The 17,422-nt window shown below is 45.2% G+C and overlaps 1 protein-coding gene across 1 annotated transcript in view; it reads right to left on the reverse strand.

The window, feature by feature from the left end:
* Window positions 1-1,959: 1,959 nt before the first annotated feature.
* LOC147895955 (sister chromatid cohesion 1 protein 4-like) overlaps window positions 1,960-17,422 on the reverse strand; it is a 52,833-nt gene continuing 37,370 nt past the window's right edge. The window contains exon 13 of the mRNA XM_087382314.1: window positions 1,960-2,309. Within this exon, the coding sequence (XP_087238440.1) occupies window positions 2,211-2,309 (99 nt within the window). The 3' untranslated portion in view covers window positions 1,960-2,210. The remainder of the gene's footprint in view (window positions 2,310-17,422) is intronic.

Genomic DNA, 17,422 nt, shown 5'->3' on the forward strand with positions numbered 1-17,422 from the left:
GAAAAAAGAAAGTTACTTGAATGTCAACATGACCACTTGCACACTTATGGCTCAATGCGATCAATCAAAACTTCTACAATAATTTGATTTTGCAATCTTGCAAGGAAACATGCCAATGAAACATGAGCTTGAAGTAATGGCAATATCATATGCCCTAGCTGCCAATGCTGACCACAACGCACTAACCGCATTTATTAATGTGGCAATATCAAATGCGTCCATAGTGTTGGGATTACGTAGGTCACCTCCCCATCTCTGGGTCCCCAAATGAGGAGAGCATGGGGGAGGTGCACCAAGGTCTCAGAGATGCCATTGGGGCAAAACTGAGGATTTGCAGGGCTGCCACATGGGGAACATGCAGGCTGCCATGTGGCAAGCATATGGAGCACCACCAGGCTGCCGTTGGAGGGCTGGACAAGCTCTGACCAATGGGCAAAAGGGAAAACACACGTGACTAGGACCAGCAGCAAGGACTGACTGCTCAGAGATGGGTAGGTTTGGACCTGCAATGGAAGCTGCAACCTGGAGCAAAGGATTGCACAGCATCCAGGCAGTGATTGAAGAAGTGCAGGAGCCAGTTAGGGCTACAAAGAGATGTCCCGCGCATGACTGCAAGCAGCAGATAGGAGCAAAAGGAAACTGTTAGAGAAGTTATTTAAGCTGCATGAACTGGTCGGCGTGCACCAGCAAGTCGGGGCAGTGCAAAACAGAAGCAAGTAGAGCGAAGTGCCACGCCACAGTATTGCGCCTGCATTTGACCAGTAAAACAGGGTCGGATCAGTCTGCAACTTGTTGGCCAGTCTGCCGACTGTGTTGGGCAGATCTGCATGCCTATTAAAGGGGGGTTCATTCACTATTCCATTGTGCCAAGTCTCTTGCGCCTCAACTAGGACTGCCACCATGCAGCAAGGAGGTCCAGAACATCAGCAGGAGGCCTTCAACTTAGGCTGTCTACACAACAGCAAATCACGGGAGACCTGTGCCTCACCATCGCCTGCCTACACAGCAGCAAGGTCATTGTTCACATGAGCAAACTCTACCTTACGCTGGGCTGTTTACTGGAGCAGCAGGAAGGTGTGTTTGCAGGGTAACATTACGAAGCCGCAGAAGCTCTAGGAGAGCAATGCAGGCTGATGTGTTTCGAAGGTGCCAGGAGGAGGTAGAACAGTTCTGAGTGTCGCAGGGGCCCACATCTAGTCAGCACCCTGCAATTAGGGGGTGGCACTGGTCCATCCTTGGACAGAATATATGTTGTTGTTTCTACATCTCTCTCAGCACTATACATTTATTGTGAGGCCTTCCGAAGACGTTAATCTCTCTCTCTCTCTCTCTCTCTCTCTCTCTCTGTCTCTCTGCACTAGTATGCACTATGGAAAGAAGTTGCATTTGGTTTTAGCACTGTGATTCTTGGGTTGGGCACTATCTTGTTGTTAAGCTTCTTCTGCGGGAAGTGTTGGCTGTAGCAAGCGACCTCCATCCCTCTTTTCTAACACAAAGCCCATCTAGTACTAGTTCGAATTTTAATCCTACTTACCAATCCTCAGAGCCTATAACATCCTATGGAAACCACTCCTTTTTCAACTAACGTAGGGGAAACAATCTCCTCGACCATTGTAAAGCGATATTGCTATAAAGTAAGGAGCTCTATTTTGCCACACGGGACCCAAACTGGCATTACAACCTAGCAACTTAAACTTAAGACAGTGACAGGTGATACTGCAAAGATCTTAGGAAGAGGATCTACAAATGCAAAGAGAAGGTAGACCATTCTATCAATAGTTCTTGCAAACTCCAGAAATTTGACAGTCACCACTTCAGACTGGTTATTCATTTGGAATAGCTTTGGGGTTTAAGCTTTTCTGTACAAAAACCACAAACTTGCTATCACTTCCAAGTCGGGCATACACAAAATTATCCATTACTTGCATTCATCTACAATCAAACGGCATGACAAATAAGGGAACTAGCGATGTTTTCAATACTAAATTAAAATTTGAAGACACAAATGAATCACAAACCTTTACAATGGATGGATGTTGTACAAGAAGGCAGAGAACCCTTCATTCCCGAGCTCTCTGCAGTCATAAGTGATACTGCACAGCCTTGTAATTTATAGATACATTATAGACCAAGAGGACCCAAGAAAATCCTTTAAGGGGCCATGTGTAAAGAGCTAAAGAAATACAAGCCTAAACCTGCAGCCGCCACCTTTAAAAGCTTGCCTTCATTAGTTTTGGTCTGGGGTATAAATGTATGTCTTCAAATGCATCCGTCTGCTCCACATGTATAAATTCTCTGGTCTTCAATACCTGCCACAAGGCAACATGCAACCAAGAAACTAAGAACAAAACAAGCATTTGAAATGACCAAAGGCATGTCTAAGCAAGCAATGTCCCACACTAAAACAAGATGAGGAAAGCAAAGCAAATTCAAAGTTATTGATAAACTTAAAATAGAATATAAAACCCTTAAGTTTATGGCATTTTGAAAAATTTTATTTTGTATCATGCCATTTTCTACATCTAAATTGAATGCCACACAAAATTATTGATTTCCTTTGTTTATGCATTTTGAAAAAATTTATTTTGTATCATGCCATTTTCTACATCTAAATTGAATGCCATCCTTCCCATCTACTCGTAAAATGTTAGCAAAACTAGCTCACAGAGTACAATAAATTCCCACCCTTCATCTTTAATGTGATGGTTTAATTTGAAGATTAATCTCGAACACAAAGTGACATGATAACAAAATTTTGTGTGGCATTCAATTTAGATGTAGAAGATAGCAAATTTTGTGTGGCATTCAATTTAGACTCTATAAATCCCCTTCCACCAAAATGACATTCTTACCATAGGGTAGGTCTACTAAGTCCCCTGAGTGATTCTTCATATAATAATATTGGCTGCCTTGTATTGCACGTTACAACCTTGTTATCTTTCGTATCACCATGCACAACCATGGTACTTAAGGTACCCCAAGTAGTCTTGAGACATTTGCAAAGAGTGTGTCAACATGAACATTGAGGGGCGGATCGAAGAGTACAATTACAACCATATGTAAATTTTCACAAGTCAACTTCCTACTTTGTAGTTTTCGAATTTCTAGGGCTAATTAAGGGACATATAGTCGCATATGCAATTGAGTGGCTTGATTGACTTTGAATATATAATGCACTTGTAGGCCTTCCTCAATATCCCAACAAATTGGGGAGGCAAGGGCATGCATATGGAGAGAGTATGACCTTATATGCGGTGCTCTTCTTGGTGCCCATGTTGCATATTGCCGTTCTATAGGCGGTATCAAAGCTTAGGGCTCTACCATTGAGCGAACAGCACGTGCATTGCAAAACATGATAAAAATCACAAAGTTACGAGACCTATGTTTTGCTCTAAGATGCAATTGACCTTACAATGGCGCCTTTGAACTCTATGGCTTGCGAAGGCAAATACACTGATTGGTAGAATTTGGTGGATGAGGCCATAGGGTGTGAAAAAATCGGTGTTACATGTATGTGACACGTCCTCGAACTTATGGCAACCGATAGCACCTTAATGGAGGCGCCCATGTGGAACAGTCTTGGAGCCTCTAGGCTTTGTGCTAGGATACCACCAAAGATTGGAGTTATCATTATTCTTGGGGTGTGGGTTCTATGGGGTACTAGAGCTTAAGGCTCTGCCGCCAAGACTAACAACCTACGAGCCACAACAAACGATGTGTTGTAGGTGGATCATGGCACAAATCAGAGGTATGGGACCCATGGTCTACAAGGCAATGCGTTGTCCAACAGACTTTACAACAGCTCCTACAATAATTGATTGCTCGTTAGCAGCAGCTATGCTAAGATTGGCAAAATTTAGCAACGGTAGTGGGCTTATATGTCAAACAGAGCTATGGGGGCATGTATGTGGTGCACCCTCACACTAGCAGTGGTTGCAGGCTTCCTATATTCTTTAGGGGCTGGAGTCTTCTTTAGGGGCTGGAGTCCCCCCACTCTCATGTGTAAGAAAATGTGAGCTTTGAAGGGGGTAAAAACAACCCCAAGTGCTTGTGGACATGTGGCAAAATACAAGGATGCTCATTACAATTGGTTGGCTGCTGGAACTGATGCAAGTGCAGCCCCTCAATATCCTCCCGACCTTTTGTGATATTGCGGAGGCCATGCCATGGCTATGGGACAAGGTGTGGGATACCCATACCAAGGGGCTCTCCTGGGTTACCCCTGTAGCACATTGTGGCTCTATCATTCAGCCATGGTGTGATGTAAAAGAGGGACATCAACCATTCCGAGTTTAAATGATCCCACAACAGACGAGCCTCAAAATATGATACTTCTTGGGCATAAAATACGCATAAGACATGAGGGTGACGATAATCGTATTCTTTAATGCTTTCCAAATAATTGATGGTAGATCTACCATAGCACCATGGTGGCAATGAAAAGATGAAAAGATGGATATGAAATTGATCTCTAGGGAGAGCAACAAAAAAGATTAGATACTCCCTCAAGCAGGAATCATATGTGTAGCTGTAGTAATCTGATGATGACTGCACATAGTTTCAAGGGAGGCCATGCCCTTGCGCTGACCTTTGTTTAACGTGTCATCACACTAAGAAAGTATACATTCTTCTTTTCTTTCAAGTTAGGACAGCTATCATCCGTATTATTGTCAATCATGGAGTCAAAAGAAACATTTGTAGGATTTGGCCTAGAGACATGTTTTAAGAGATGCTTTTAGAAAAGCCTTGTCTAGGAAAAAAAGGGAAATGACTAGAAGCATATATATATATATATATATATATATACACTCTCTCTCTTTTTTGGGGTGAAACCCATCGAAGATTATATTACAAGAATCAGTCCCAAAGCTGGGACATCCAGTAACAAGCATCAGAAGATTTCATTATATGACAAGAAAGCAGGATAATCTAAATCCAACACACATAGACATCTACTCATAAAGCGATTGTAGTAGAGATGCTCGAAAGATATGATTTTTGGCAAGAGTGGGATCACCAAGGATCCAATGGTTGCAGTCCTTCTAGAGGCTCCATATAGCCCAATAACGAACCCAGTAAAAAACGAGATCAAAACCCTACCTAACAGGATGAAATCCAAACAACCAAAAATTTTTTCCAAGATAAGCACTAGGGAACTGAGCCTAAAGCCGTCGTTGTAGTAGAGGCAAGAAATCTTGTGACTCAAGGCAATGCCAAAAAAGATGAGGCATAGATTCCCTCAAGGACAGGCATCGTCTACAAGTGGCTGGTGCAATGTGATGACAAGCTAAGAGCTGCCCCAAAAAGCCCAAGGAGAAGGCAGCAAAACTTTGTGTAGAGATGCGACCATTATGTCAGCATGACAAACATGGTTATCCAAATGAAGAACCCAGCCTTTGATGCGATAACCAACTTCAAGATGAGGAATTGGCTGAAAATCAGGGAGCATCGGTGATAATAAATGCCATAATGGTCTGTAGTGCTGTCCCAAATCATACTGTCTTAGTGCTGTCCCAAAGCATACTGTCTTAGTGCTGCTGGATACGAGATGACCATACCAGTAGGATCAATCACATCATCCACATGTGAAATTCCTTTAGAACAAAGAAAATAAGAACAACTGGGTTCTTACAAAGCCAAAGGGGGCGAGAACACCTTCAACCAATGAAGGCTGTCAGCTCGCAAGGAGTTTCCTGCAAGCGTATCCCTGCCATTCCATTTAATGTGGGAAAGTATCCCTGCCATTCCATTTAAGAGTATCCCTTCCATTCTCAGAGAGGCACACCAACAAAGATATGATTTTCTACACTAAGACAAATGAGAGCCCAAAGAGGGGACTGCCCACAGTGACAGGATACACTTGGGAGTCAGCTCATAGGAGGGAGATGTGAAGAGATAGTGGGATATAGGGCTCTAGAGGAGTGGTAGCCCTCTTCAGATCACATCTGAGACCATTTATATCTATGATGCGGAAGGAGGAGCATGCACACCACATGTGGATACGAGTTCAGCTATCTAACACATGACTGATTATTATTGCAATATGCTACTTCCCACAAGACATATCATCATATGCGCATGAGATCATCACAGAGGGTCACAGCCCATAGGAGACGATATATGGTGATATCAAGGAGTTCTCTAGGCAGAGGGTGATTCTTCTCCTAGGTGAATTCAATGCGAGCATGGGGAATAGATAGGTGGGGCAGCTTGACTTCAGAACTCCCCCCCTCACAGTACCAAAGATAAACCCAGCCGAGCTTGGGATAGCAAGCCACTCAGAGGATCCACCACAGGTTACAAGGTGTGGCCGACACCTACCGGAAATGGGAGCAGTGCACGACTTGATCATATATAACGGTCTTCATAGATGGACGTTATCTGGACGGCTCACTTGTTTCCCACATGGAAGGGGAACGAGTACCGTGGATTAGCTGATGGGCTCCCAACCTTTGTGCCACATGTACATGATCTTACTGTCCATCCCCCCCAACTTGGTACTGACCACTCCTATCTAGCATTCAGCATCTCGATCGGCATGCTAGCCATAGAATGGGACCCACCGTCCCCCATCCGTGTTAAGATACACTTTGACCATGCCCTTGCCACTTTCGTGAGCTATCGACCTCCCTTGGAGATGACGCTGATCTTGCCCATGCTTTGGACACTATGGTATCAACGCTAGCCATAGAATGGGACCCGCTGGACCCCATCCGTGTTAAGATACACTTAGATCATGCCCTTGATGATGTTTAAATGAGCCACTTTCATGAGCTATTGACCTCCCTTGAAGATGACGTAGATCTTTCCCATGCCTTGGACACTCTGATATCAGTGGTTCGCCAAATCTTTCCCCAAAACTAGATCTACAGCACGTCCCCTAGCTGGGAAGATTCCCCACAAGCATGGTTTGATGATGAGTGACAATCTCAACGCATATGTGAGCAGGCCTTGGGGCACCTTACGATGCTTGAGGCAAAGTGGATATCACCCCGCTTGACACATCGAAAGAGGTGGCCTTTACTTGCACAAAGGATGGATGAGGTGATCAAATCATTTGAAGCACGGAATCCCACTATTGCATGGGGGCTTCTCTCTGAGGGTAAGCCACACATTACCATCAAAGATCTGAGCATCTAGCACAGGCATACCACCTCGCTTTACAATGTCTTGATCCAAGCACCATCCAATATGTCTCCTTTGCCCAAGCCCCACCACATCCATCTTATTCATTGCACAGAATGTGCGAGTTGCAATGCACTGGCTTCACAACTAAAAAGCTCAAGACCAAGAGGGCCTACGAACCGAGTACTTTGCACATGGGCAGGAGGTTTTGGCTCCGATCTTAGCTTCCCACCTTCTCGGAGTACCCCACTATTATGCCGATACACAAAGCAGGGTATTCCATGGACACGGGAAACTACCGTAGACTCATGATTGGCCACACACTGGCCAAGATCAGAGAGAGAGAGAGAGAGAGAGAGAGAGAGAGAGAGAGAGAGAGAGAGGGTCTTACACAAAGGCACATGGGCAGCAGACTCTAGGACACGTTGGTTTCTCAAGGTAGCATCCCACTCTTGACCACATTTTCACCCTCTGGGCCATCATCGAGGAGGCGAGATCAAGATCCCAAAAAGGCTACGCTTGCTTTGAAGACATTTGGAGGGCCTTTGACACAGTCCCGCGAGCATGTATGATTAGGAGACTCCAAGAGATGGAAATCCCCGGAGACATGATCTAGGGGGTAATGAGCTTATATGAGTTAGTCAAAGGGAGAGTACACGATACTGGAGGCATGTCAAATTGGATTGAGCGCACGATCGAAGTGAAGCAAGGATGCCCCCTCTCACCGACACTCTTTGGGCTCTATGTTGATGAGATCACGACTTTCATGGACCGCCTAGGATGGAAGGAATCCACGCTTGCTGATTTGATGATACAAACATTGTTGTACGCAAATGACATACTTCTCAACTCCTCTTCAGCGATGGGATACAAAGACACACAGAGGCCCTAGAGGTCTTGCAAGGAGAGAGACCTGACAGCCAACCTTGGCAAGACCAAGGTTATGTTCTTCAATACTTCACGGGCACAACTTCACTTACCAAGGGAGCCAGTCAAGATCGTTCAGTCATACACCTATCTAGCAGCAGTCTTCACGGGACTAGTCTTCACGATGACTCATGCAACTAGGGAACCACTCACACAAGGGCAAGGAGCTCTAGCTCAACTAAAGCGACAATGCTTTCAAGCACACTTCCAGGACCCCGGGATGGCTTTTTGATACACTTGTGAGGCCGACAACAATGTATGCACTACCCTTCTGGGGGAGTGACCTTCCAACGATCGGCTGGCAGAGATTCGAGAAGCTACATGTGGGACTAGGATAATTCGGAGCAAGCCCTAAGTCCCTCATCAGATCATACAGGCAAAGTTCACAATGACACCTCAGGTTAATCCATCAGGCACAGCTCGCAACTCATTCATGAAACCTTAGCTCTTCAAGCATAGCTTTCACTCCATCACTCAGACTCGTAGCCCCTCATTCGTTATTTAGCAACCAAACTCAGCTCAAGGTTTGTTGCCAACTCTCCGTTCAATTGGCCACTCAAATCTAGCTCATCGTTCAAGTCTCCTCCATTCCATTACATAGCAGCAACAGCCTTTCATGCCTTCTAGCCCCAAGTCGGACTAAACACCCATCCCAACCCGCGGGTTAGCCTCAGCTAGGGGGTGAACTCAAATATGGCCAACATGGAGCAGGCATGCTCCTTAAAATGCCCTACCCTTTCCTTTCCTACAATTTCGCCTCCAACTAGCAAAACCCTATATTCCGCAATTGCAGCATCAACACCCTCTCCCTATGCAAGGACATACCAGCGAGGAGGCCTTAACTGGCTCATCGTTGGCCTTCGAGCGCAGATTTTCTATCTACAGCAATAATTGCAAGACTTAAAGTTGAAGATGGCAACTTTGCAAGTCCGAATCCAGGTTCATGAAGGACTCGGTAAGCGAGCAATGAACGATGAGGTATTTCAGACTTGTAACGCTTCACCTCCAACCCCTCAATTCGTTTCTACAATCAAGGATCTTGTTCATACTGAAGTGCAAACTAAGTGATTGTAGAGGTGGATACAAAGGCAAATAAACTTAATCTTCACAAAGTACGAAGCCAAATGCATCAATGCACTGAAGATCTGAAATGGAGGCCTTAGTTCAAACAAGAGGATACATACAATGAGACTTTAGCCCACATCAAAGGAGACACTCCTAGTATTGAATGGCCGAAAGATACTTGCAAATGGATTATGAGAAAGTACAAATGGCGACCAATAAAGTCCCCAAAGTCAACCGCAAGAGTTGGCCAATGAGCAAATGTGAGGGCTGACTCCCCAACAAGGCCATACTAGGGCTAAGTGCTAACAAAACCCCTCCATGGTATGGCTGAAGTATCGTGGATACATCTCAGGTATACTTGAAAACTATATCATGGTTACACATTGGTCCAAGATGGATATGTTAGAATTATTGTTATAATTTAGCAGTGACCAATGTAATGTAATAAGTAGGTTAGGGACACTTTTCCCTCATTTTAGAGGGTTTTTTCCCTAACCACAGTTAGTTCACTAACTACGGTTAGTGAAGGATAAGGTTTTGTCACTTAGACAAAACCTATCCCACTCTTCAGTTGTACTACACTCTTCTATTGCAACCATTGCTTTTAGCTCTCACTCTCCTACTCTCTTGCTCTCCTGCTCACACACTTTGCTCTCACTCTCAAACTCACATTTGGTATCAGAGCAGGTTGACCCAGCTCTTTGCTCCAAGCTCAACAGCTCGTTGCCCGTCCGTACAAGCCCGTCATCCGTACAGTCCTCCGTACAATCTGTACGGACTGTACTTCCTGCGCCGTACAACTCCCAAGCGTGCAGCTCCCATCGCCCGTACCTTCGCCGTACAGCCGTACTATTTTCGTACAGCTGCCGTACGCTTGTCCATACCTGCACGCGCTGACAGCGCCATCCATACGCACAGTCACTGCTACAACCCCTTGCTGTGCACGTGATCCGTACACACGTACGGATCTGAAGCGACGCTCGTACACTGCTCCCGTGAGCAGTCCATACTGCACGTCAACCTTGCTCTAGTCCGTACTCTGTATTGCAAAGATCGTCGTCCGTACAGCTCGTCGTACATCGCCGTACAGCTCGTCGTCAGATCCGTACATCCGTACAGAAATCTGCACTGTGCCGTACGCCCGTACATAGGAGGGTACCCGTCCGTACAGCAAGGGAGCTATTGGTTGGTAAATCAAATTCGAGGCAGATTTTTGCTTTGCAGGCCATTTTGTGGGCAGATTTGGACACATTTTGTGTATTGGGAATTTTGTCAAATTTGGGGCTTTTGCATTTGTTGCAGAGAATTGCAAAAATTTGGGGCTTTTGCAATCACACTGCAATTTTGCAGTGAAATTTGGGGCTTTTATAGGCAGAGTGCAATTTGTGCAACATTTGGGGCTTTTAGACCATGTGCCCCTTTCTAGTTGCAATTTCAAGCCACAAATTAGGGCTTTTGTGTTGAAAGAGCAATTTTGCAGGTTTTAGTTCACACTGCCTTTCTGTAAGTGTGTTGAAGCACTTTTGGCAGGTTTTGGGAGAGATTGGATGCTCTGGCAGATTTCTGACAAAGACATTACAGAGATTTGAGTTGCATTTTCAGCCAGTGTTTGGCTGTATTTTTTGGGAATTGTGCACTCCATTCCCAGCAAGGGAATTCAGATTTGCATTTGCTGTATTTTCTTTCTCAAACATGGCCCAGCAAAATCAGAATGATTTCCAGTTCAGTGGTCTCTCACAAGAGGATAAGCTGGATGGTACCAACTACTCCCTCTGGAGTTTTATGGTACGCAACATTCTAATTTCCCGTAATTTGTGGGACTATGTAAATGGGGATGAGATCCGGCCAGCAAATGTGGCACCTAATACCCCTCCCCAGCAAGGAGGAGGCAGAGGTCGTGCACAGGGTACAGCTGCAGGACAAGTTATTGGTGCAGATATACCTACCACTCCAAAGCAAAAGAGATGGGATTCATGTGATCCTTTAGCTTTGTCATGTATTTCTCTTTCAGTGAAAAGATTCATCATTCTGCATATCCGGTCGTCTAAGACCTCAAAGGCAGCATGGGATATTTTGGAGAGCATGTATGTGATACGCTCCTCAACTAATCTCAATTTTTCTCGTCAATTTACGGCTACTATTCACAGGCACTCGCATCCCATTTTCCTCCCAGCCTCTCTCTTGGATTGCATGCATACAAAGATACGTAACTACATTCCTTCATGCCTATCCACAAGCCCATAATTTTCTAGATGGTTCCCTCCTGCCACATGTCATCATTTTAGACCTTTAGCTTGGTACACCATTTACCCCTCTCTTGGGGCACAATTAAAACATTTGCCCCTTGGCATTCTCACACATTTAGGTGCACCTAGGCTTGAGCACTCAGAACCACCTAGTCAATGCCAATACACCCTCACCTAGGACCTTGGCAGTTACTTCCCTTGACCATTTTATTTACGCACATAAAATATTACAAAAGTCGGTCATCTAAGGGAGCCACACTTAAGATCTATCTTACTGAAAATTACGGCCCCATGTAATGCATCTAGCAAATCATCGATCCGAGCCATCGGATACCTGTGCTTAATAGTGATATTATTCAATGCTCTGTAATCTATACAGAGACGAAAAGTATCATCTTTCTTCTTCTTTAATATCACTGGCGAAGCAAAAGGTGAAAAACTGGGTTGAATCTGCCCCAGCTTGAGGTATTCTTCCAGTTGTCTTCGCACCTCAGCTTCTTCTGTAAAGCTTAATCTATAGGGAGGTCTACTTACAGGTTCTGCCCCCCGGATAAGCTCAATTTTATGCTAAACATTCCGCTCTGGAGATAACCCATAAGGTAACTCATCTCTAAAACAATCAGAGAACAACTCCGATATCTCCTTAGCCAACTCGGCCATTTCCCCAGCTTGGGTAGCCTCAGTGCTAGCCGATGCATCATCAATCGACTCTACCGATGCTATACACAGACACAGAAACTCTTTCGGAGTCTTCCGAATTTCCATGGCTGAAATCAATGGTCCTCGAGGTAAATCCTTTTCACCTCGCAAAACATATTCTACCTGTTCATCTTGAACTGGTAAATATGCTTTTTCCAATCAATGGCTGGATTTTTCCAAAAATGCCAAGCCATGCCTAGGGCTATATCTGCGTGAGCAAGCCTGGTCAACTCAAAGTCCAGCTTCTCAACATAGTCTTGTATTCGAAGTTCCAACTGGGTAACCCTCTGGTCCCATACTTCAGTTGAACTTCCGTCCGCCATCCTGACCGTATAAGCATAGTTAGACGGACTAGTTTTCAACTTGAGTCTCTTAATAAGCTTCGAGTTAATTACATTGTGCGTTGACACTGAGTCAAACAACACAATCACATCATGATTGGCTACTTGCCCTTTCATTTTAATCAACTCGGGCTCATCGAAAACCGTATACCCTGTTGCTGCGGGCTTTGAAAGGATGTTATCGGGTGCACCGCTTACTAACTTAGTAACAGACACACTTAATAACACAGGTACTAACCTCTGGAATTGCAAAGAACACTCTTCCACTTAAAGTAACAGCTCGGAACTATAGATATCGCAATCAGCACACGGAACCTTGCAGAGAAATGGCTTCATATCTGTTCTCTGAAACTGAAGAGCTACATCAATTTCTAAGTTCATGTACAAAATATTTTCAAGCGGGTGCTCCGAATAATAGATGGTCATCTGGGAGGGAAGCAACCACCATAGCATGATCTTGCGAGCTCATCAAATACTTCAACTGCACTACACAGCTTAATCTTGCGCTCCCTTCATACGCAATCCCCTCGTCCAGCCTAAAAGCTCTGATACCAAATAATACGCTCCTCAACTAATCTCAATTTTCCTCGTCGATTCACGGCTACTATTCATAGGCACTGGCATCCGATTTTCCTCCCAGCCTCTCTCTTGGATTGCATGCATACAAAGATACGTAACTACATTCCTTCATGCCTATCCACAAGCCCACAATTCCCTAGATGGTTCCCTCCTACCACATGTCATCATTTTAGACCTTTAGCTTGGTACACCATTTACCCCTCTCTTGGGGCACAATTAAAACATTTGCCCCTTGGCATTCTCACACATTTAGGTGCATCTAGGCTTGAGCACTCAGAACCACCTAGTCAATGCCAATACACCCTCACCTAGGACCTTGGCAGTTACTTCCCTTGACCATTTTATTTACGCACATAAAATATTACAAAAGCCGGTCATCTAAGGGAAAATGCCCACCGATCTTTCCGAGGTCATGCTATCTCGGCTAGAGCATAACAGTATGCAGCTCGGAATGATGCCAGAGTGTCTTTTTTGAAAAGAGAATTGTCTCATACACATATGGAAGAGGGTGACTCCATGTCAGTGCACCTCACAAAGCTACAGGATTTACGAGAGCAATTGCTGAATATTGATGAGATCATTCCTAATTCAGAGATGATTACCACTACTCTGGATTCTCTTCCTGAGTCTTATCTCAGCTTTCATACCTCACTGAATTTGTCATTGAGGGGGGGTGCAAATCCTCTCAATTTTCACGAGTTGATAGGAATTCTGTTGCAGGAAGAGCAGACCAGGAAAAACATGGCTTCACGAGTAGGTGAACATGCCATGCTTTCAAAATTCAAGCCTAAAGTAAAGGGACAAGCAAAGACATCATCAAATCAGCCTTCCAGTGGTTCAAGACAGCCTTCTCAAAAGGCAAAGGGTGATGCAGGTAAACCCAAGAAGAAGGGAATATGTCATTACTGCAAAAAGCCAGGTCACTACATTGGAGAATGCAAGAAGAGGCTTGCAAAAGAAAAGAAAAACAGCTCCGGTATGGCTGTTTCAGATTCAGCTCCTCATGCATCTGACAATGAGCAAGCTACAGCCAACTTTGTGGAGCACGACTATGCCTTCTTGTCTTGCATTTCAGACTCTCAGTTGACTGCTCCGGATATTACAGCCACTTGTAATGATGACTCTTATGCTTTTCTAACATGCAGTAATGATTCTTCCAAGGATGCATCAGCTTTCAGTGTCAATGAGACACAAAATACATGGTATTTTGATAGCGGTGCCTCAAAGCATATCACTTCCAAGAAGTGTCTTTTCACATCTCTGCATCCACCTCCCGTTGGTAAAAAGGTCACATGTGCCAACAACTCCTCCTATTCAGTTCGTGGTACAGGAGAAGTTGAACTTACAGCCATTGATGGCTCAACATTCAAAATTTCTGATGTCTTGTATGTGCCTGGTATCACAAAAAATCTACTTTCAGTGTCCACTCTTAACAGAGCTGGATTTCAGGTCATTTTTGAAGATGACAAGTGTGTAGTCCATGACAGAGAGAATGACTATGCCTTGAGATTGTCTGGCACTTTGTTACGTGATCTTTTTCAGCTTGACAAAGAATATATCTTGGCATACCATGCACGCGGTGCTTGCTTCGAACCATAAAGGCCTTTTTTAGCCGGCATTCCTTCGTTTCAGAACCTGCAATTTCAAAGAGTGACATAGACCTCTTCCATTAAATCTCCGTGAAGGAAAGCGGTTTTAATGTCCAATTGATGGACCTCCCAATGCCTGTGAGATGCAAGAGCAATAATACAATGAATGCTCATAATGTGTGAAGTAAGAGCAAATGTCCCCTCAAAGTCAATGCCATGTTGTTGAGCACACCCTTTGGCAACCACACAGCTTTGTAGCGGTCAACACTTGCCATCAGTGTTCCGCTTCAATTTGCTGGCAAGTCACACAACTCCCATGTGCCATTTGCATGAATGGAATCAAGTTCAACTTTCATGGCATCCATCCATTCTCTGCTATCAAATGCATCCTTATCACAGAGAGGTTTCTCATTAAAAGCCATAGCAATCAAAGCAACATGAAGCAAATTGCCCTGCATTTGCTTTTCTGCACCTCTAGTGCGAGCAGCCAAGTGCTCAACTTGCTTGCTGTCCCATAGAGTATCCAAGAGCCACCTGGGAACTCTTTTCTGCTCGTTAATGGCAGCATGCTGTGAGAGTGCACCAAAACTAAACATAGAAAAGAGAGAACAAACCACACCACACAAAACTAAATTGGGAAAGAAGAAGAGACTGCAAGGGATCTCACGGAAAAGCCTTCTGATTTGCTGGGCGAAACGTCCATATATGAGATAATACAACACTAAGGGAGGGGGCCTATAAATAGAATCACCCCCTCCCCTAGTTGGCTAATACATGCAAGCTGACGACCTGCTCCAAATAGGCCGACTGCCAGCCCTACATGGGCCGACCTTCTTGCCTCAAAGAGGCTGACCAGGCAGCCTAGGTGCCGATCAGTAGGTTGGTCCACCTTTGCCTATAAACAGCTTGTTGGGGGCCTAGTAACCCGACCAACAGGTCGGGTCTTCTGCCCCACATTCTGGCCTACAAAGGCCAATGGCTGCTAACACGGTAGCAAAGAAGCCTCAAAGAAGCCCTGAACAATGCCACATCAGACCCGCACCCCTCCTAGAAGCACACACAGTGAGCACGACACCACGGCACCCTGCCAACACGCCTTGACCTGGCCCGCACAGGTCTGCACTGGACAGTACCTCTCTAGGCACATGCAAACAGGCCTACAAGAGGCCCTTAACAATGTTGCATCCCGCACCGGTTGTGGAGGCACACGCAGTGAGCGTGACGCCAAGGCACCCTACCAACATGCCCTGACCGTGCCTGCACAAGTCTGCATTGGACAGCACCTCTCTAGGCCCTAGCTCAGCATCCAAACAGCCAGAAGTGCCTCAAAGGTGGCTGGACACATAACCAGCCCTGGTAGTTGCAGATGCCAAGACAGGCTCCCAACCCTCCTCTTAAGCTAACCTCACAGGGGCAGGCACACCCACAACAAAGGCCCTCACTCTCTACACTAACCATGGTGCATCAAGAGATGCCTAACTCTTAACACCCTCTCTCATCTCTTGGATGTAACATCATCTCCAGGGAGCTGGGCGTGCCACTGGAGCAACCGAAGGAATCCACAATGTAAAGCTCCGTTGCTGAAGACCACCACAAGTACTTGTCAAAGAAGCCCCCTCTTGGCATGAACGTCTCAGCATGATCACTGGAAACCTGATACTCCAACTACCAGGCCACAGGTGTTAGGCAAACTCCTCTGGTTTGGTAATGTACTGGTACAACAATCCAATTGGTGCTGCCATCGGTGCAAGATCTGCTTTCCTGCATGGGCATTGTATCACAGTGCTATACAGCCCCCTCAGGTCCAGACTGGTAGACTAACCCCACATCGATGAACCTCTGTGCCAAGAAACAATGGGCATCCAACTGCTCACTAGGATCAACTGCAGTGTATGGATTCCCGCACTGACAATCATCTGACCCATCCAGATCTCCAATAGCTCATCAGCCAAACCCCCTCTAGGTTTGCCTGAACATGAGGTCCAAACAAAACAAACAGATGTACACATTGCCACCTGAGTCAATGAGAACAACTCCTTGTGGCTTGAGGTCCTGCCTGAAAGCCTGCCTTGAACAAAGACTACTCCACCACTGCACCTATCTAGCAAGTTCCGCTACCAAAAACAAGCAAGCAATCCTCCATCTGGAACCAGAAGGCCTGCTAGCAACACCTCTTGCCTCATGCTACAAGAAGGTTGGAATAATTGAAGTGACAGCTGCAAAATCTGCTTCTTTTCGCTCACTAGTCCTCTCACTTTTCCTCTAAGGACACTGCCGCTAATAGTGACTTTTCTGGCTACAATGGTTACACATACGTGAAGCTTTGAGTGCTTCCTTTCTACCTCAGTCAGCTTACTCCTTCCCTTCTATTCAGTTGACAAAGCCTCTGAGCGACTTTCTTGAGAAGGACTCCGAAATCTCCTCTCCTGGTCAAGCACCATGGGTACCAACTCCTCCTAGGTCAATGTATTCATCCTTCCACTGGTTATAAGGACGAATAAAATACAGAGTGCTAGGAAGACAAGTGGGATAGCAATGTTATGCTCAAATGATATCTGCTTCCCCACCTCGATAATCTCTTGCTGTAGCTCCTATAACTTATCAATGTGCTTCCGCCATCGATGAAGACTTTGTGGGATCCAACAAGCTCATCTGAACTTCCAAAGAGACCCGCTTCAAGGGAGAGGGTTTGTTGTATAAGGATGCCAAAGCCACCATCATGTGCTTTCCATGATTAATTAGTTGAGTAGTATAGTTTAGGAAAATGAAAGACCATACCCTTGCATTGACTCGGTCCCAAAGCTGAGACATGGTCTCGACCTCCTTGACTGCAAGACAGACTCCATCATGA

The sequence above is a fragment of the Dipteris shenzhenensis genome, chromosome 12 (genome assembly GCF_047967505.1).
Source record: "Dipteris shenzhenensis isolate YYH24624 ecotype China chromosome 12, Dip_SZ_1.0, whole genome shotgun sequence".
NCBI lineage: Eukaryota > Viridiplantae > Streptophyta > Polypodiopsida > Gleicheniales > Dipteridaceae > Dipteris > Dipteris shenzhenensis.